The sequence below is a fragment of the Pieris napi genome, chromosome 3 (assembly GCF_905475465.1).
Source record: "Pieris napi chromosome 3, ilPieNapi1.2, whole genome shotgun sequence".
Taxonomy (NCBI): domain Eukaryota; kingdom Metazoa; phylum Arthropoda; class Insecta; order Lepidoptera; family Pieridae; genus Pieris; species Pieris napi.
The window spans coordinates 2,383,213-2,403,811 of record NC_062236.1 but is presented as its reverse complement, the minus strand read 5'-3'; the positions used below and the strand labels follow the sequence as shown (position 1 = coordinate 2,403,811).

The following is a 20,599-nucleotide window of genomic DNA, read 5'->3' as shown; positions in this document are numbered from 1 at the left end:
AGCAGCCATGTTTAGTGCCAGTTCTTCTCGTCCTTTTACGTCCTTGATTTGAGAACTGGCAGTAAAGGTAAAAATTTACTAAGAAGCATTTACTATGTATTTCTTTATTGAAGTTCATAAGTGTACATTGTGTTATCTAAATTAATAAATTATTTTGAATTGAATTTAGAGGAGGCTTTCACTCCGTCAGAGGTCGAGTACATGACACGGATTAAGTGTAGTTTTGTAGTACTCGAAAAAGGGCTTTTTTTTTTTAATTTTTATATTTTGTTTATTATTATTTTAATTATTACCTACTCGTATTGTGGTGGGCTGTTCTTAAATTTGGAATAATAAATAACAACATTATATATCTCAGTTTTATTATCAATAACAATTTGTATAATTATAATACTATAGTATATCTTCAGTGGAAATGGGATCGTACGGAGAGCGCTCGGATGGGAGCGTTACGTGGCATAGAAATGAAAGACGAGCCTGTCAAACGCCTACTGACGTTTGTGCTGGACGTCCCCCGACGTGCGATTCCATTGGTACCCATAAGATCTGCTGAAACAAGAAAAATTGTGTGAAAATGTTTTAATCAGTATATTTTATCTATTTATATCGTCAGGCATTCTCGTACGTGTGGGCAGAGACCACGAATCACCACTTGCTACGGTCCTGACATACCACTCTCGCACTATCCACTATTTACATCAATGAAAATATATATTTTTTTAAATTTCATTTCTTATATGTTATGTATTCAATGTTTGGCTATAACTTTATGTTAGCTGTAAGATTAAGTAATAAATAAAAGGTATTTAATATACAAAAAAAATTGTATACATTGTCCATTAGTTAGACTGTAATTAATAATTATACTTAATCTGAATTTTGTAATGGTAAATCATACTTATATAATAAATGGCAGTATATTAATTGGTAATTTGAAGCGTTAATTACGCTAATGAATAGGCAATATTAGCTTAATAATAGCAAAGCCATGCAAGCATTTTCTAAAACGATCGTGAGGGTGACAATAATATGAAACGTGTCGTGTCGCATGACGAAATGCGTCACTTGATTATGATTCTGGTTCCAAATCAAATTTTTCCATCAATCTCATTGGACAAATACCATTGACAGTCAAATTAAGCGAGTGGCTTTTGTTTTTCCTTCTTGAGCTAGATTACGAGTATATACAGTAGTCACGATTTTAACACCAGTTAAATTGGGAGAACTGCATCTCTTTATAATAGACAATATTATCTTTGATTACGTATAATTTGTATTTACAATTTTCTCAACCTACAAAGTAATAATAAAAACAATAAAAAAAAAAAAAAACTAATTTAAAAAGTTTGATCCATGTGGCAGTGTACCTTTAACGCTGGCAGCATTTCCTCGCTGTATGGCGATACTTATTCGTTGAGCCAGGAAAGGACCAGCTCTCTCTCCCTCTCGGCTTTATAATATAGGTTTCATTGTTCCAGTAGAAAGGTTAATTAACTGGATTATATGTTTTTTTATGGTACAATGACATTATTTGATAATTCATGATTGATGTATTCATCTTAGTAGAATATAATGGAGGTGTAATACTAACAGTCTAAGCTTCATGAGGTCTAACTAGATTCGTTAAGGTCAAAGGTAAATCGGTTTCCAAAAGATAATTGCGTCGTAACCATTCCCTCAATCGATGCTTTCGAGGGATCGTTACTTTACAGGTAATGTAGAAAATGTAAGAATAAATATAGGCAGATATGTCGTTTGCTCTGGGGAACAAAGTCGTAAAAGCAAAATCTATTTTTTTTTCAGGAAAAATAAAAGAAGGTATTGCTTTTATTACTAGGATACTAAGTACATTACATGTACAAATATATATATTAAATGAAAGCTATTTTTTTCTATTCAACGTTTTAAAATCATTGTTATGTATTTAGTTTAAATATTTAAAAATAAATGTACAGTAATTTATCTAATTAGACTAAAGAGCAAAAGCGTTTTAGGAATGAAGTTTTTTTTGAATTTTATTTTTTTATTTATAAATAAATCAAATCATGTTTAAAAATAAAAAAATGGGATTTAAATATATGTAGGTACATTTATTAAGGAAAGCTTCAGGCTACAGGGATTTTTTTGTGTGGAGCAGAGCACAGCTACTACATTACAGTATTAAAATGCATCTCTTCAGACATTAACTAGAGCAAAAAAAAGTTGATGTGATCCTACAATTTCATGTTTAGTTTATCACTTAGGTGTATTTTCACAGTGTTGGCCTGTGTTTGATCCCCGGCTGTGTACCAATTAAATTTCTTTCTATGTACGCATTTAACATTCACTCGAACGGTGAAGGAAAACATCGTGCGGAAACCGACATGTCTTAGACCCAAAAAGTCAACGGCGTATGTCAGGCACAGGAGGCTGATCACCTACTTGCCTATTAAAAAAATTATCATGAAACAGATTCAGAAATCTGAGGCCCAGACCTAAAGAGGTTGTAGCGCCACTGATTTATTTTTATTTGTACATATTTTCCAACAACAAAAGGTGTAAATGTCTAATAGGAGGCAAACGGGCAGGAGGCTTACCTGCTCACCTGCTCGTCATGGACACTCACATTGCCAAATGCGTTGCCGGCCTTTCAAGAATTAGTAAGCTCTCTTTTTTTAAAATAAGCAGTACAAGTGGTTGTTATATAAATAAAAACACTTTAATTTATATTGCGTCTCATAACGTGGTCCTGCCAGATTTTAAATTATGCCTTGGGTATTTTATTGTTTTATTTTGCATGTTAATCAATGCGAGCACTATAATTACGCTTCAAAAGCCATTAGTTTCACAAGCGTCACCACACATTTATAGTAGAATTCGATTAAAATTCGTTCCCGTCAAAGTTTTACCTTTAAAACCATTTATTTTCCATAGAAACTCACTTAGCTAGAATTAAATGTTTAATTAAAACAAGTTTCGATCGCAATACGCTGTAAAAGTCCGAGTAAGCTGACATAATTAATCCAAAAATCTAAAGATTTCAACCTAATTACTGAAATACTAAGAACAAATTATTAATTAAATCTAGCGGTCTGTGACTGAACTTAGTATTAAAAATAAAAGTGTTTTAATATTGCAGTTGTTCGTAAGTAGAATATAGAATTTAATCCGCTGTATTTATATTATGGCATAACAGAGGCCGTTGACAAACGATTACGATTACTTATTAGTATATGATTATTATTTTCTGCCTCATTTTCTTAGTGATACACATGATACACTACACATGCGAACATGAGGTCTAAGGTTTGATTCCACTATAATATCACTTGCGTACATGGCGTCTTCCCATGCGATAAGTCACTAAGTCGGCCTGGAGAATATTTTTACCGACCAAGTAATGACTAATTAAGCAAATGAAATACAATTACATAAAAGATTTAAAAAAAAAAAGAAAAGAAAAAAAAAAGAAAAGTAAAAAAGTAAAGTTGAAAAGTAGATAATAAACTTGAAAATTATGAACTAGTGATTAGTTTCTTTACGAACAGGGTGATGCTGCCCAATATAAGTTACCGCGACGAATTAGTCGCCGAGAAGGCTGACTGATAATATAAGAAAACTCAGTTATAACATACAATATCGTTGATAAAGAAGTACTATGCACGATAGGAAAACCCGACAGGTTAGTATATGCTTCCGTCATATTTATAACATGAAAGGTTCTAGGAAAACACTCTGTTCTTTACACAGATCAAATATATGTTACTCACTGATGAGAATGTATGACAGAGACACTTTGAAAGTCACTTATGTCGTTTTGAAGGTTAAAAGTATCGCTAGGTGCTCCATATTTTATTAAAATTCATATGAAGATAGGCTTTTAGGTAGCAATTTGATGTTAAGTGATACCGTCGCCACTGAGTACAATAGCTTTGTTTGGACAGGAAACAGATAGTATGAAGATTCGGTAGTTATCGCTTGCTGGCTAGGTAATGGGAGCTTTATTTCTGACGCTGTCGGCGTCATAGTGTTTACTTTCGTGTACATCAAGGTGACTGAAAGTCACATCAGCGTTGCCAGAGTTTTTTTGCCAAGTCGGGATTTTGAAACTTGTTGAGTGAAATAAGCGAGTAAAAAACGTATATAAACAGGGGTTTTGATATATTTATCTTTTGAAGTGAAACTTCTTTATTTAACTTCGTTGGAAAAAAAAATACCGTCACATTTTTCGGTTACGCATCACATTTTTCCGTTACGCGCCATCTTTTTCTTGTCCCTACCACGGTTGATTCGAAGAGATTCGAAGCCATTAATAACAAAAATATATAATAACGATAACAATGATAGTAATCATTCTATTACAATTAATGAAATTCTATAATAATCTTAGTAGTAATAAGGTAAAATTAAATTTGAATTCATGGATAATAAAAGCCTTTTGTTAAACTTTATCTATTTTAACTTTATTTATCCAATTTCTGTAAAATTGCATATAGTAGATCGTTTTGTGTCGTGTGTACACTAGTACACGCACACATTTTTTAATTTAAGTGTTAACGAGATAAACCAAAAATAGCCATAGAAAATGTATTTTAATAAAAATTTGATATTTTAAATCAGATTTACTCTATCGTTTAAATAGTTTAGTCTTAATTATCTTTATAAAAAAAAGGTTTCTAATAATAGTCTGAGGAATTAGTGTTACAAATTGAAACCTACATTAAGAAAATAATTATTTATAAGCATTACTTATTCATGATATTTCTGTGAAAATTTAACATTGAAAGTTTCCTTTGTCACTTTAATAAAGATGAAGAACTCTTCAAAGGATCGCTGTATATTAATCTGGATGAGTAATTCTACTTTAAGTTAAGGACAATTCATTTCTGGAATCCGCCCCTTTTAAATTCATCTGGGATAAAAGGCGTTCAGGAAGGCAGTTTGATGTTGGGATACTTAATATTAAAAAAAGTTCAAACATATTCCTGGAGCGGGACATTTAAAATTCTGGCAACGCAACAACTGAAGCCCATATCATACAAAAAATTAAATCGCTCTTTCTTCCGAGTGATACAAACATGAGATACAATGTTGTAATCTTATTTAAAAATTTTAATCAAATTTTAATTTTAATCTAAAAGTCACTTGACTGTATTTTGTTTATTGCTCTATTGTCAATTATTATTGTAAGTACCTAAGGGGCCGTTCAAGTAATACGTAAGCAGATTGACTGCAATTTATCCCCCCCCCCCCTCCTCTTGTCAGGAAAAGTAAGCAAAGCTCTCAAAAATAATAGTACATAAACGTATTATTTTTTGTAGGAATCATCGAAAATGCATTTCGTTTTCAAGCATAGACAATGTGTGGGTGATGTGTAAAAAAGTAAATAACTACTGTTAACGTAATCACCAAATACGAAAATCAAAGTACGAACCCCCCCCCCACCCCCTACGTGATTACGTAATTCTTGAACGACCCCTAATAGTAGGCATTATAAAAATAGAGAAGATTAAAATATGAAAAGTAATTAAGCTTAGTTACAAAAAAAAACAGAGTTAGTCAAAGACTATTTTATAACTTTTACCTGTTAAGGGCAATGCATCCCCGCTGCAATGGCCCTGCTGGCCAGTGCTGCTGTTCGTGCGCGGACGCAGTATACAACTGAGAGCCTGCAAAAGTCTCTGATATTAAATATTGAATAAAAAGGGATGTCCCACTTAATTAATAGGATGTAACCATGTTCTGTACAGCACTCTCATCGCAATATTTATTTAAAAAAATAAGTAGCTTATAACAGATAACTCCAATGCGGTAATTATTTGAATTTCTATCACATACACAAAGAAAAAAATAATACAATATTGAACAATATTTACAAAATACTATCTATTTCCTAAATTATAGGAACTGACATGAAGCAAACCTTTTGTCAGTAGTTACAATCAACGGACAATTAAAAGCGTCGATCGTCGTTAATCTATGCAGTACATTAATTATTTTCATACAATGTGTCATGTTAGTTTTCGCTAGGTACGAATAGTAACGGCGGTCGATGTCGCAGCCTAAACGTAACCATCAGGCACCCTGAGGCCTAGTATATTCCAATGTAGAATGCAGTAGCATATATGTGAATGCAAATAGTTTATAACTCCTTTGATTTTATACGAAAATACACATTAGTTTTTGCAGAAATGACAAAAATCTGTTATAGGGGCCAGATATAAAATATACAACAGAAAAGATTTAACATCTTTTCTGTTGAGTGATTCTAAATTTACATTTACTACCAGTTCGTAAGTCAAACGCATTGAGCGGGTAAGAAGAACTGGCACGAAACACTCCGCCACTATTTTAATCGCCAAGTTTTGAGTCATACAAATTGTTTGAACTGGAGCTATTCAACACAAAGGATCAGGGTGATTAAAATAATCGTCAAATTAATAAAAAGCTGATTAATTTACGTTTAACGAGAATTTTGAATTTATTTAGTGATAATTCTTTAATATCCCTTGGGAGTTTGTTGTAAAACGAATACAATTTCCATATAGGAGTGAACTTAAAACCTTTAGCGTAATTTACACACCCTATGGACGCATCAAATATTAAAACATTAAAAGCATGAAATGTAAACTAGAACCAGCGCATTTTAATTGTTCCCTCACTACCGATTCTCACTAAATTTATTTCTCTCAACTCATAGAGCGGTTATATACGTGCGTTTTCTCTTATATTATGCAAAAACTATCTCTCAAATCTCAATATTAATTATTAATAAATGTTATTGAACAAATTTAAACGAATTTGCACAACTCGACGTTTGTTTACAACAGTTTGTCAGCGAGAGACTGTCAGTTGTCACATAAAGTTGACATTTAACATTTTGACATTATGGTTTCCGTCAGTGAAGTTTTATAGTTTTTGGTTTTATTCAAACGTACTCGAGTAAACTAATACTAAAAAAATATTAGTAATTTTCTGTAGGATGTGAGTATAATACAAACTACAACAAAAATAAATACGTTTAATAACTCTGGTATGCCTCAAATAACTGTGCTGTCACAAATATGTGGTACTTGATTCTCATCAAAGACAGTTTAGATCACTTTAAGTATTTTAAGCCCGGGCGTATTTCAAGCCCTTATCTGTGCTTTTTATCAGGCTGGATTGTATCACTTTATAGACAATATATCTTGTTATAAATGTTCATTTAGTCTGAAATTATATGGTATAAGAAACAGGTATAATCTTTTTTGAGGATACAAGTTCAGTTCTTTTTGGCGGGAGTGTTAATATTTTTTTCTTTTCGCCCATGGCGCAGGCCATAGTCTGGGAGTTTTAAGCATGGATGACGTTTTGCTTATTCACAGACTATAAACGCTTAAAATAAATCGATGTTTTGGTCTTGTCGATAAATTTTCTTTTATGATAGCCGATTGTAATTTTTAATGGCTTTCAAGAGTCGATAGACTAGTGAATGTTTTTATAACGAACATATTATTAAAACTCCTCGTCCGTAGCCGCCCTAAAGCAATTTCTTGCAGGAATGTTAAATGTAAACACGAGGAAACATAAACGTCTTTAATTAAAAATAGCGTTAATAAACGTCGCAAATTTTATCTTGATTTTAGTAGTTGCGATAAACAAATGAATTTTACTACCTGATGAAATGTATACTAAAATTGTTCAGGTTTTCTATAGCTCTCGGTACTTAGTAGAATAAGAGGCGCTGAAGAAGTTAAAGACTTTATGTTACTATGTGACTTTCTTTCTATGTGCGTATTTAACATTCGCTCGAACGGTGAAAGAAAACATCGTGAGGAAAACAGCTTGCCTTAGACCCAAAAAGTCAACGGCGTGCGTCAGGCACAGAAGGCTGATCACCAACTTATCCATTAGATAAACAAATGATCATGAAACAGATACAGAAATCTGAGGCCCTAACCTAAAAAGGTTGTAACGCCACTGATTTATTCTTAATGTTCTATTAAAAATTGAATACTAAGTTTTTAAAATATGCTCATTTTCTACCTAAAATCACTTTACAAATAGTTAATCTGTTATAAAATATTTATCTAACATTAGTATAGAAATACTGGCAAATGCTACCTGTTGAAACCCTCGGCGATACCTTGAGTTCATGTAACAGTAGATGATGGGGTTGTAGCAGCAGTGGGACATGGCCAGCCAATGACAAACGAACCAGACATATGGCATCCCTGGCCACGTCGCCCATGTCATGTCTTCTGCGTGAATGGTCCATAATATCTGTAAACATACGTCTCGATTATAATCTCTTTTCAGGGTTTTCGGGATAAAAGATGGACCGCCGACGCCACAGTCTAGAAGGGAAAGAAGCTAGAAGAAAACGTGGGAAGACCACAAAATCTGCTTCTTTTAATGGTCCAGTGAATAGGCTATCCCGCTCTTACAACCTAATTACTAACATTGATGAAAATATTGATATATTTTACAACTATCTTCCAACTTACCGTAACGTTATTTATCATGCTCTTAATGAGGTTTAAGTTTCTATAAAGTTTTAGTTAGGTTTAAAGACATTTATTTATTCTCATAACAGACAATAGTCACTTACATGAGAACTTATATACTAAAGATACAATTTATCACTTTTCATTACTTTTTTGTTTTTTTATTTTCGTTTTTTGGTCTAAGACATGCCGGTTTCCTAGTTGTTATCCCTAACTTGAGCGTTCATTGTGCTTACTGAAAGAAATGATCAACCATCAAACGTACGATTTGAGACATACACGTTATTCAATTGCCTACCTATTGAGGCTATTTATTTAAGACAATTCAAAATCATTATCAAAATTATCATTACATATATTGATTTAAATTTTAAACATTTAAATCATATACAGTTGTCTTACTCTCAAACCAAATGTAGTACATGAGAAAATTACCACTTGTTCAGCTGTCAAGTTCTCATACTTACAAAAACTTGAGCGCTCCTTTATTTCCCAACGGAAAATTCATTTGATGTTACGGTAAAATATTCGACGCAGAATTCTTGAAAAGAAAATCTGTCTATCGCAAGCTAGATTTGATATCAGCGTGTTTTTTATATTTAGGTAGGAATTAAAGTTTCAGTTGCTCACGGCTTTATTCTTTAGAATAAACGAAATGATATTTTCATCTCTTATAAATTGTTATCAGGCAAAATTGTATTAAAAATTGAAACGAAAGAGAAATTAACTTTGGTTTTAGTATTTGGTACAGATTTAGTCTCGCTTTGCTTTATACTTTACGAAGTTAGACACAGCTATCCACAAATGACTTTTTTTAAATCTAGAGAAGAAAGTAATCAGTCTATTATTAGGTATCGACTATTGTTTACTTCATGTTCAGACCACTCTGTAGTTTATATGTAGTATGAAAAATTAAACGACTATTATTTATTTAGTAATAATTAGCAATACCTACACTTAACTATAAATAAAGTTATCTTAATCTTATCACTCTTCTTTCTAAATTAATTTGCAAATATGACATCGGCATCGTCCAACAGCGCCCGAAGAAACTGGAAAACTAAATTTGTATGTAAATGATAGTACGTTACGACAAATTTTCATACAAATTAAGTTTTCGACTTTCTACATACACGACTGTTAAGGCATCTTGAATAAGCCCCCAGAACCATTAATGGAGAGCACAGAACAGAATTTAAAGAAAATGCAACTGATCTCAGTAAATATGGGTTACCAGTTTGTAATACAGCGATAGGCCGACGGGATCGAAAGGGTAGAAGAAATTTGATGACGATGGCACAAAATAGAGAAGGATGGAAAGAGTTGGGGGAGGCCTTCTCCCGGACTAGTCATCTTAGAAAGGTAAATATTTTATTTATGTCTATTTTTGTTCAATGTATGTCAATAAGATGTGAATAAATAACGGTTTTTTGTTATTATTACTATTAGTAACTTCGAGAGAGATTCTTTTGGAGGCTTGGAGTTTACAATCGAAAGTAATAAAATAAATAAAAAAAATAAAATATGTTTATTATGGAACGTAAGATACATGTATCACTTATTCCACGTCATTAAATTTGAAGGCATCCCTACTCATCGGCAAAGAAGACAGAGGGTGTAGGCCGAGAGAAAAAGCCGGCGTAAAAAACTCTCGGTACTCTTTTAAAACAGCAAATCATCAAACAACACTTATTTATAACAAATATCGCAAATTAATTAGAAGTAGCCTGTCTAGCACTAGTCCCAGTAACTATGAACTCTTATCATCAAAGCCTTTAAATATTATTTGAGTATTACTACATTTTACATTTAGATGCAAACTTAATACGTTTTGTCTTCGTTTGCTTTAGATTATTTATATTTAAGTAACTACACTAGAGATGGAACTATTTACATTCTCTAGTGAAGGATCTCGTCGTTTCACTTTAAATAAAACCGAAGTGTCATCAGCAAACAGTACTACATTAATAACTAGCTGGTACCCGCGACTTCGTCTGCGCAGGATTAAAATAATATTTGTCCAAATGACCGCGTGAAAGACATGTTTTATTCATTTAAAGAAAAAACTTTTTGACCGGATTGAAGTTATGTATTATTATAAATTTACAACTATTTAACATAATTTTAAATTTATCCGACGTTTCGCGTGCTTTACAGCGTGCGTGGTCACGGACTTCAATCCGGTCAAAAAGTTTTTTTTTTCTTTAAATGTGTAAAGGTTATGTCAATCAAAGACAATACTATGTTTTATTCACTTTAAATACCAGAAGCGATAAAAGTATCTATTTTCATTTAGGAATCAATTTATAACTACCAAATGTGCATTTTAAATAAATTATAAATTTTCATTGTAGTTATGATTCACTATTTTGGCTATAATGGCTTACATATAAAACATAGATATATAATGTGGCGGGCTTTTTTGTAGGACTATTTAAGATAAACATTTCCATCATACATTACATATTATGTGTGCTAGAGGTTTTGGCAGCGCACGCCAGAACAGCTCGCAGATGGTACATTTTTTCCTACTAGGATTCAGCGAATAAGAGACTTAATGATAACTGAATAAATTACGTCGTTTTATACATTTTCTTCAATAAATTATGAATCTTAATTGTCGCTTCATCTGTGAATATTCTAATTAATTATATTATTTATTGGCATTTATTACACTTATACGAGGAGAAAGTTTTAGAAGATGTTGAAAATTTGACTTTATTAGGATATTTTTTTCTCTTTTGTAGAAATTTAATATAAAAGACCGAAGATTGAATTCCGTGGGCGTAATGAAACTAAAGACAATTGAACTTTCAGCATTCATTAGCAAATTGTATTCTTCAGTCAACTCGTACGTGAAGTATTTGTATTACTTAATTTCAGCATTTTTAATGCAACAGCCATTTTCATACAATTTGTATTAATATTAATTTTGGAAGTTAATATATAAATTTATGTCTATGTTACTTATATTAGGGATTATATAGTATTCTAATGGTCATTTTTGAAGTTATACTTCTTGAGGCGCGTTATGAAAAATTTATGAGAGTGAAATTTTACGATGCGCGCGCACCTGAGACACAAAGTTGTCAGTGTGATTATAGCGTGCGCGAGCGAGATGGGAATAAGACAATCTACAAGTAAAAAGAAATAGAATATGCGTGACGTTAGCAGCTATGCCAAGAATTTTGAATGACCATAATGACATTTACCTTTTAAACAAATAAAGGAGTTTTAATGGTTTTTTCACAAAGACCTATTGTTACTTAGTTAAAAGGTTATGAAACATACCAAGTTATTAAATTGAATGAATAATATAATAAAATAATAAATAATAATAATAATTGTTATTAACATTAATTAATAATTGAATAATATACTAAATATTAAATATTATTAAATTGTTTACGTTAAATATTAATTATTAATTAATTATATTTAAAAAAAATAAAGAAAGTCAAAGAAGTATAACTTCTTACGCGCGTACATAAGTACACGCACCCTTTTTTTTTAATAACCAGTAGTTTTATGCTATTATATTACAAAAATACAAATACTTATTCGTTTAAACAAATTAGGTACCCGATAGGCGTTAAAGAAATACTTTTTTTTTAAATGATCATCCCACTACCGAATATAATATATATCATTTATTATTATATATTAAGAAGATATAATTTATTAAACTTGTTTGTATGAATAAGGTTGATTGAAATGCTAAACGTACTTTCTTAGATCGCACTGTACGATAAATTCGTCAAACGTTTTTTTATCGTCAGTCACAGAGGACGGAACATTATTTGATCTTGGCTTCAATTCAGTTTAGTTCCTATTATATGGGTTTGTTTTATTTGGAGTGCTCCCCAACGTTTTATATTATACTAATAATATGTATGATGACGTGAATGTCGAGGCTATTTAACTTTCTGTCATAGGCCTAGTGAGAAGATTGAAAAGGACCAATCAAGAATAAGTGTTAATAGTGGGAAGTGAAAAATTAGAACACAAGAGTGATTTCTCCTTAATACCTGCCCTGCGATTCTGTAACTCACTTCACGAACTCACACAGCGGTTTTCGCATCGGCGGTCGCTCTCAAATCAGTCGTGAAGCAGTCATTTTATGATTTGGCATTCTGATTAACAATAAACTACAAGCTACCACCTTTTCACAGAATCGCAGGGCTGTACCTACTTAACTGTAATGAGCAGTATTGGCCTAGTGGCTTTAGCGTGCGACTCTCATCCCTGAGGTCGTAAGTTCGATCCCCGGCTGGGCACCAATGGACATTCTTTCTATGTGCACATTTAACATTCGCTCGCACGGTGAAGGAAAACATCGTGAAGAAACCGACATGTCTTAGACCCAAAAAGTCGACGGCGTGTGTCTGGTACAGGAGGCTGATCACCTACTTGCCTATTAGATTGAAAAATGATCATGAAACAGATTCAGAAATCTGAGGCCCACCCCTAAAGAGGTTGTAGCGCCTTCAAGTAGTGTTATAGGACACTTTCTTATGTTAATAAACCTATTAGTAAATTAAGTTAGACTTAAATTACTTATTAGTATTAAGTTAGGCCATATCGTAATCCTCCGTGATGTAAAGAGACAATGCATTTAAAAAATATATATTATTAATTAAAAATAAAGTTAATTGTTTTTAAATGTATACTTACAATAAAAATATTCAGCGGTAGCCAGCAGATTGTAAACACCACAACGACAGTCACCATCATTTTTATCATCTGCAAAAAATATTTATGATAATTGTCATTACCGGAAAGATTAATTAGGTACTGTCAAACTCTTTCTTTAAAGTCTACGGTTCATAGACCAAGCATCAACCCCAGATACAGTTTCAGCATATATGACTAAATTGTATGTTTTAAGGGTCACTTATGAACGTCAAAAAATCTAAATTTAGATAATTTACTTTTTCTCAAATCATCCAATCATCAAAGATCCAATAATAAACTCCGTATTCAACAATACTCTTTTTAATAACATTTTCGACTAGTTTTTGTTTTATAAAATAGATGTAAAGAGCTAACAATTGCAATAATTCTATAACTGACTGAACGATTAAAGCATCAATCAAATCAACTACGTTCTTCTTTTGTTTACTTCGTACCCCCATTAGCGACCTTTAAACTTGTTGTCTCACAAACGTCAAGCTTATCTGTTGTCAAACTTGACAGCTCCGCCTTTTTTATAAAAGACTTTGAAAATCTTTAGGGAATGGAAGACATATTTGCGAAACGTCGACTAAGATGGATTAAAATTAACAAAGATTTAAAATTATAATTTTAATTTTATATTATGCCGCTATAGTCAGAATAAAAGTAGTAGGCCCGTGTAGTCAGAATAAATTATCGACCATATAAATAATTCGTTTACCAGCACAGAAATGTAATAACACAATATTTTATTACGTTTTAATATGTTAAGGGTCACAAGGGTATACTTATGAACGTCAAAAAAGAAGTTAAATTAGTAATTCTAAATTTACATTTACTACCATTTCGCAAGTCAAGGGCGTAGAGCGGACAAGAAGAACTGGCAAGAAACTTTCCACCACTCTTTTTAATCGCTAAGTTTTGAGTCTGAACTGGAGCAAATCAATCCCAAGGATTAGGATCATTTAAATATTCGTCAAATTTATGAAAAGCTTTATTGATTAATTTTACGTTTAATGCTACGGTCACACGCGCGCCGTGCAGCCCGGCGGGCTGCCTGGCGGGCTGCCTGGCGGGCTGCGCGGCATGCAGCCCGTCCCGGGCCGGCGGACATTCTAGCTGTTCACACGCACGCCGTCGTGTCAGTCAGTGCGAGAATGGCGATGATCTCGGTGTTGTTGCTGCCATATCCTTTGGCTTAACTTATTTTAATTGGAGGAATCAACTACGGAGAAAAAGAAAAATACTGCAAAGAAGACTTTCTTAGCAACGTTGAATGAAGATCCACTCGTTGCGAAAGCGCGGGAGAGACTGACTGCCTGCGCGCGTGTAAACAGTCACCGGGCGCCCGCACATTCATCCTTTGAACTTTGCCAAAAAACCGACACTTGCCCGATTCGCGGCATTCACGTTCACAGGCGCGTTCACGGGCTCGGGCGTACCGTTTACACGCTCGTCAATGTGAATGTGCACGTTGAATGTAGCGTTGAACGCGCGCGTGTGAACTAAGCATAACGAGGGCTTTGAATTTATTTAGTGTAGTAATTCTCCAATTTCGCTTGGGAGTTTGAATAATGATTATTTGTTTATGTTTGATATTAAGACCATTTTAAATGCTCTTTTATACAAAATAAAAGAATATTAAAAAGCTCCAAATACTAAGAATAATATGAAGAGACTAAATGAGTCAAAACTATGTGAGAGATCTTCAACATATTGACGAAGTTGTATATAACTTGTAAATACCAAATACAAGTTTAAAGTATCGGTTAATTATTAAATAGTTTACTCCGGGCCCTTAAGTGTTCCAAAGTTTGAATCTCCTTATTAAAAACTATTCAGGGTACGGAGAGTACGAAGATGATTTCGTAAATTAAAATATCGGCGTGGCCTTATCGCAAATGAGTTTGGAAGTATTGTTTGGTTAGGTTGTTTGTTTATATTTCACAAATTCTTTGTTGAGCAATGGTATTTGTAGATTTGGTTTTCTTCCTTTGTAATGTTTTTATTACCTATATGATATGTATGTATGTGTTTTTTGTAATAAACTGTGTTGGCTGTTTCACTAATGTAACACAAAATTATTTTTAAAACAGTCAGTATATACGAGAGTGCTACGGCCTTGTCAGAATAACAGAATTTGAAAGAGAGGGAGAGAGGAAACAGTTTAGTTAAAATATTTTTATTAACGTCTATTGTAATTTGTAAAAAAGATTCCAAAAATGATAGTCCTGTTTAATGCGATAAGATATTCATAGTGGGGGGATCTTGTTACCGGTTTTTTGGGTTACTTTATTTTGCACTTCATTGTAATTCTACATGGGACCAAGGTATATTACTAAAGTCAAGGTATAATACGAATTATACGTATATCGATATTTAACCTAATTTATAAAGCTAAATAATTTTGTTCCCTTTGGAGTAGAGTAGAGTCTTGGGCCGTGGGGTTCAAGAGCACAGGCGCTAATTAAAGATTTAAGCTCGCGCCTGGTAGATAGTTCTGGTGACCCCAGAGCTGGTGCTTTCCTCGCGCAACGAATTATTATCGTAAAACAGAGAGAGAGAACAAACAGAGAGCGTTAACGGTATACTGCCACAGGAACCAAACTTTGTAATTTTTTTTTTTTTTTTATAATTACTATGTAGGTTAAGAAACGTATAAATACTGTATAATTGATTGTTATAATTACTAATACACTGATATACCATGTGCCTACATGATTAATATAAATGCACCAATGTTTTAATATAGTTTAGTATTGTACCAACACTCGTATTAAATAGTCGTGTCTTGAAGAGCCTCGTTTCATTACAATATACCAAATAAGGTACATTGGTGACCACGACGTGATTTTTAAGTTCGTTATTTAATTTATGAAATAGTTTACATGACACTATTAAGAAACTTATGACTATATTAAACATAACGTACAAATAAAACTAATTTACGTACATGTTTCATTAAAAAAAATATTCAAATGTTTTAGCACACACTACCTTTAAAAAAGGCTTTATGTGTTTCTTAAGCACTCTCGTGTTCTTCACCCATTTCGAAACAGTTTCATGAACCAAGTTTTATTGTCAATACCTTTCTTTTAGCAAGCTGCATCCGTGAATCCCGAAGACTCTCAGCCTCACCTGGGGGCTTCCCGCCCCAAACCACGTGAGCTATTCTCGCATATGTCAATACAAGTGCTGTCAATGGCAGCGCGAATTGAAGTGTCAAAAGGACGTATGAGTATTGCTGGCTGTGTTCCGATTTCTCCCACTGTTCCAAGCAGAGATCCCTGTAAAGGACAGTTTTAGATGCATAGGTTCTAGAAAAATTGTAAACATAGGTTTTCTAATTTTTAAGGGCAAATCTTAATATGTATAAATTACGAGTACGTTGTTTGTTCGCTATGAACTCCTAAACTTCTTAACCGATTTCAATCAAATTTGCACACAGTGTGCAGTTTGATCTAACTTAAAAGATAGGAAAGCTTTCATATATAAGCCCGGCAGATGGCGCTGCAGTCGGTACTTTCATACTTTGTTTAATATCCTAATCGCTTGAAATATCATGCAGGACAACGTTTAATATATAAACGCAAATTTCTTTGTGATATATACCGATCCGATAAACAAAACGAATGTATAGTTAAAACAGTCTTATTCAAATATATATGTACGAATCGCGAAAACCAGAGACAACATAATAGGTTTTCTGTGAGTTCTAGCAATAAGAAATATTTTATAGTTGTTTTACTGTTGAATTTATTCACCAGGAATCAATCGCAGAATTGGGTTACGCTTTTGCCTTACAAACTACGCGAATTTCTCTTTAAAAAAAATGTCTTATTATTAAAAATCTTGATAGATATCTGAATAAGTACGACATTTGCTTCACAAGATTAACTCTGAGAAGTTTTGTGGACCATTTTTTCGCTTTAAAATAGCCTCGTACAGCCCGTGCAAATAATGTTTATTCCCTAACTTAGACTAGCACCTGAGATTAGAGGGTTTGTTTGGGCAGCGTGGGTTGTGATTGCGTCTGAATATTTTAGTATTTAGTATAATGATTTACACCTATATTTAGTTTTCTAAACAAATATTTCCTTTCAAACTGATTTTTGCCGCCAAAATTTACTATATGATAAAAAATGGTAAGTACCTATATTACGTATTTTTTGTCACGACTGAAATGGGACTGACTACGTGTATCGCGTATAAAGAGATGCATAAAAGTTAATAACGATAAGATGGCACACAAAATTACTTGAAAATTGGATCAAATTCCGTGACTTGCATAACATATTTTCCATAGTATAAGGAGCGATCATTGAGTGTAGAGAGTAAACGTTTGATAGCTTGTAATAATAATAATAATAAAGCCCGTTTTATTTCCACTCATGACAAAAACAAATTGCAATACACAGCTTTTTATTTTACATTTTTATATATTTTTTTTCCTTTTGCTTGTTATCCTATATCCTAACTTCCTTCACACGTCGATCGGAACCCCTTCACGTGTAAAGGCTCCTCCAGCTTTTTCCACCTAACTCTGTCTATGGCTCTCTTTCTCCATTCGTTTCCTGCTATCGCTTCAATTTCTTCTATCCACCTTTTTTTAGGCGACCTCTTCTCCTTCTTCCTTTTGATCCTTTCCATACAGTTGTCTTTAAGGTCCACCTATTATCGGTGGATCTTGCTATATGCCCCTTGATAGCTTGTAAATGAGTGCAAAATAGCTTTTCATCAGAGGAAGATATTTTGAGAAGGGTTGGGTTGTTATTTTTTGCATAAGCAAGTGATTAGCCTTAGTGAAAGACTAGCCGGCCCTATACTATTCCTTTATTCACCGTCAGACACTGGCACAGAAATTGCCCGAGTTTTAGTTTAGGTCGCAGTTTCAGAGAAATAAGTAATAGTGAATTTATTAAAATGAGCTGTACCTATAACCACGTGGTACCTCAGATTTAGTCTCTAAGCTAACAAAATAGTGCATATTGTGTAATTTTACTTTAATTTGCTTAAAAAAGTAAAGTTAGTGTGGGTTGAATATATTCAAATCATTCCCCGAAAAAGCGTTTCAAAATAACGATGTTTGTTTACAAAATACGTAAGATTTTCCATCATAATGGCTTTGGTAACTATTCTGCGAAATGAAAAAAAAGGCAGAATCTGGTCGGATTTCATTTAAACACGTTTTTGGTTTTTAGTGATTATATTTTTGATACGTTTCAGATTGACAAAAAGATTGGCTTCGCAAACATTGATTTTATTACTTTATTATATGTACATTAAAGCGTACAGTCTTAACTTTAGACTTTGGAAATACCAAAGTTTATATATCTGTAGGTATTCAATATTTGGCGAAATTTGCCTTGGATTTAAACTCTTTTGCAAAAAAAACCGGTCATCTAAGAATATTGGCAGCCAAAATCCTCCTCATGTTCGGCCATTAGCTAACTTTTCATTTAAAATGTATAAGAGTATTTAGTACAAATTTATTGAATAATTATTTATTATGTAAGTTAAACATTTTACTTTCCAGCACGCATGATCAGTAAGTGACGATTCATGTAAAGCACTCGAAGCGTCTTAATGTATTAAATTTGCATTTATATCCGTCGATTAAGTTAAGTACACATGTAGTACTCCCGTAAAGTATAATAAATAATTAGATATTGTATCACTACAATAGAAGTGCGTTGCTTCCGCATTGCAAGACGTCAGGTGTTGCACGTGTATACTAGGTGTATTTTCCTGAAACATTTATCTGATTATACCTAAAACTTACTCTTCACAGAACTCATGCCATTCAGTCGGCCTCTTGATCTCCGATACAATGAAGATTGGAGCAGCAGTCGCACAGGCACTCGCCCAGACACCGCTCACAATAAACTTAGCAGCGACCCGCCCCAAACGCGGTTTCAGCGGCCTCATAATCGCCATATACCTATCTATCGAGATCGCTAACAACGTATACGCACTCACAAACACCGATACCACCTGGGCATAGTTCACAAGTTTACACATCACCTGCCCAAAAGGCCACTTTCTCAATACTAGCATCGGCACAAAAGTAAACGGTATACACAGTAATGTCATTAAAATGTCACCAATAGCGAGGTTCATAATAAAATAGTTCGTAACAGTCTTCATCCTGGGGGAGCTTTGAACGATGAAGCACACCAGACCGTTTCCGGAAAGGGACGTGATAAAAATTGTAGAGTAAAGGATATAGACTAGGGAATGGAATAATGGTGTGGATAGGAAATTGCTGGTGTCCACAGTACATGTCAGCTCTCTCGTCCATGTTTTATTGACTGTCAAATTGATGTTATTGTATTCTGTGGTTATCTCCTGGTACTCAGAAACATCCACCATCATGCGTAATCATTCTTTATTACGTTTAGGTGATGTCTGTCTTTATCGTTTCCTGAAACAATAAACATTTATTAAGTTAATTTAATATTATTTTATCTATGCTAATATAATAAAACTTAGCACAAATCTTTACTTTAAATTGTGAGCCCATTTATTAAGTTTGTTGGCACATATAACTTTATGCTACAACCTTATAAACGCGGGTTTACCGCTGATGTATCCGGCCTAATAAATTGTATAATTGTTTTTTTTTGGGCACGACTTTAAATATGAAAGAAAGAAAGTCAGAAACATTTGTTACCTCGCATTAACAATGAACTTTCATTGTATTTTTTATGTGACAAAAAAATACAACTAAATATTGAAAGAAAGCATAAAACTCCGTAAAGGAGTTCCATTCCGTATGTCGCAATACGGTAAGGCTGGTTTTAAGTTACTATTTTCGAGTCGAGCAAAAAGATTAATGAAGACTTGAGCCGTACTGGGAATTTATTTAACCAGATTTTCTAAACAGCACAAGTCTGATACTTTGAGGGATGATTCCATCAGGTTACGTAATGAAAGCCACCCACGTGGCAAAACTAATTCATATCAATCATTTTTGCATTATTATGAATAATAATGCAAAAACACTGAGTTCACCTGGGAAGGCAAAGTCCCTTCGTACTACGCTCTCACCAGTGAGCTTCTCCCCTGACTCACGCGAGTTACCACCCCACCACAACCCAAGCCGAGGTCCAAGTTTCGCAATTTTTCGCAGGGAAAAGCCCATTTCCGGCAGAGCTACGCTTGCCAAAGTAGCCCATTTAATAATGAAAAAAGACCCCAGTTCGATTGAGTGGTTAAATCAAGCAGAAGAATTTAGAAATTAGATTTTAAAGTCGAAATTAAATAGCTGACGATAAAAATTAATTACTGATAGTTTTAAATAATGTACCCGGACCTGTTTTTGTTAATATTAGGTCTTGCTTTATTGTTTTTGTTTCTAGTCCCCATTGACTCTTCACAGTACAACTTACTTCCCCATCAAATCCTAGGTCGCAATTTATTAATAGACTTTTCGTGATTACTATCGTAAATTATAT

General features: G+C 33.4%; 1 protein-coding gene across 2 annotated transcripts; it reads right to left on the bottom strand.

The window, feature by feature from the left end:
- Positions 1–356: 356 nt before the first annotated feature.
- LOC125063356 (RYamide receptor-like) lies at positions 357–19,560 on the bottom strand. Of its 2 annotated transcripts, none has more exons than XM_047669768.1 (6): positions 18,925–19,560; positions 16,231–16,429; positions 13,143–13,211; positions 8,086–8,244; positions 5,564–5,648; positions 357–549 (listed from the first exon to the last, which is right to left on the bottom strand). In XM_047669768.1, the coding sequence occupies exons 1-6, from the start codon at positions 19,515–19,517 to the stop codon at positions 407–409; spliced, it is 1,248 nt and encodes a 415-aa protein (XP_047525724.1). In that variant the 5' UTR covers positions 19,518–19,560; the 3' UTR covers positions 357–406. The 2 variants fall into 2 exon arrangements, with proteins under 2 accessions (XP_047525724.1, XP_047525725.1); XM_047669769.1 differs by having other exon boundaries at positions 357–546.
- Between the last annotated feature and the right edge of the window lie 1,039 nt (positions 19,561–20,599).

What these genes read in the sequence shown, in the direction of transcription:
- LOC125063356 (XM_047669768.1), bottom strand. Translation starts at nt 19,517, where the DNA reads ATGATGGTGGATGTTTCTGAGTACCAGGAGATAACCACAGAATACAAT. An exon ending in TGGCATGAGTTCTGTGAAGA is followed by an intron (nt 16,430 to 18,924) that starts GTAAGTTTTAGG and finishes TGTCCTTTACAG; the next exon opens with GGATCTCTGCTTGGAACAGT. An exon ending in TACCGCTGAATATTTTTATT is followed by an intron (nt 8,245 to 13,142) that starts GTAAGTATACAT and finishes GTATGTTTACAG; the next exon opens with ATATTATGGACCATTCACGC.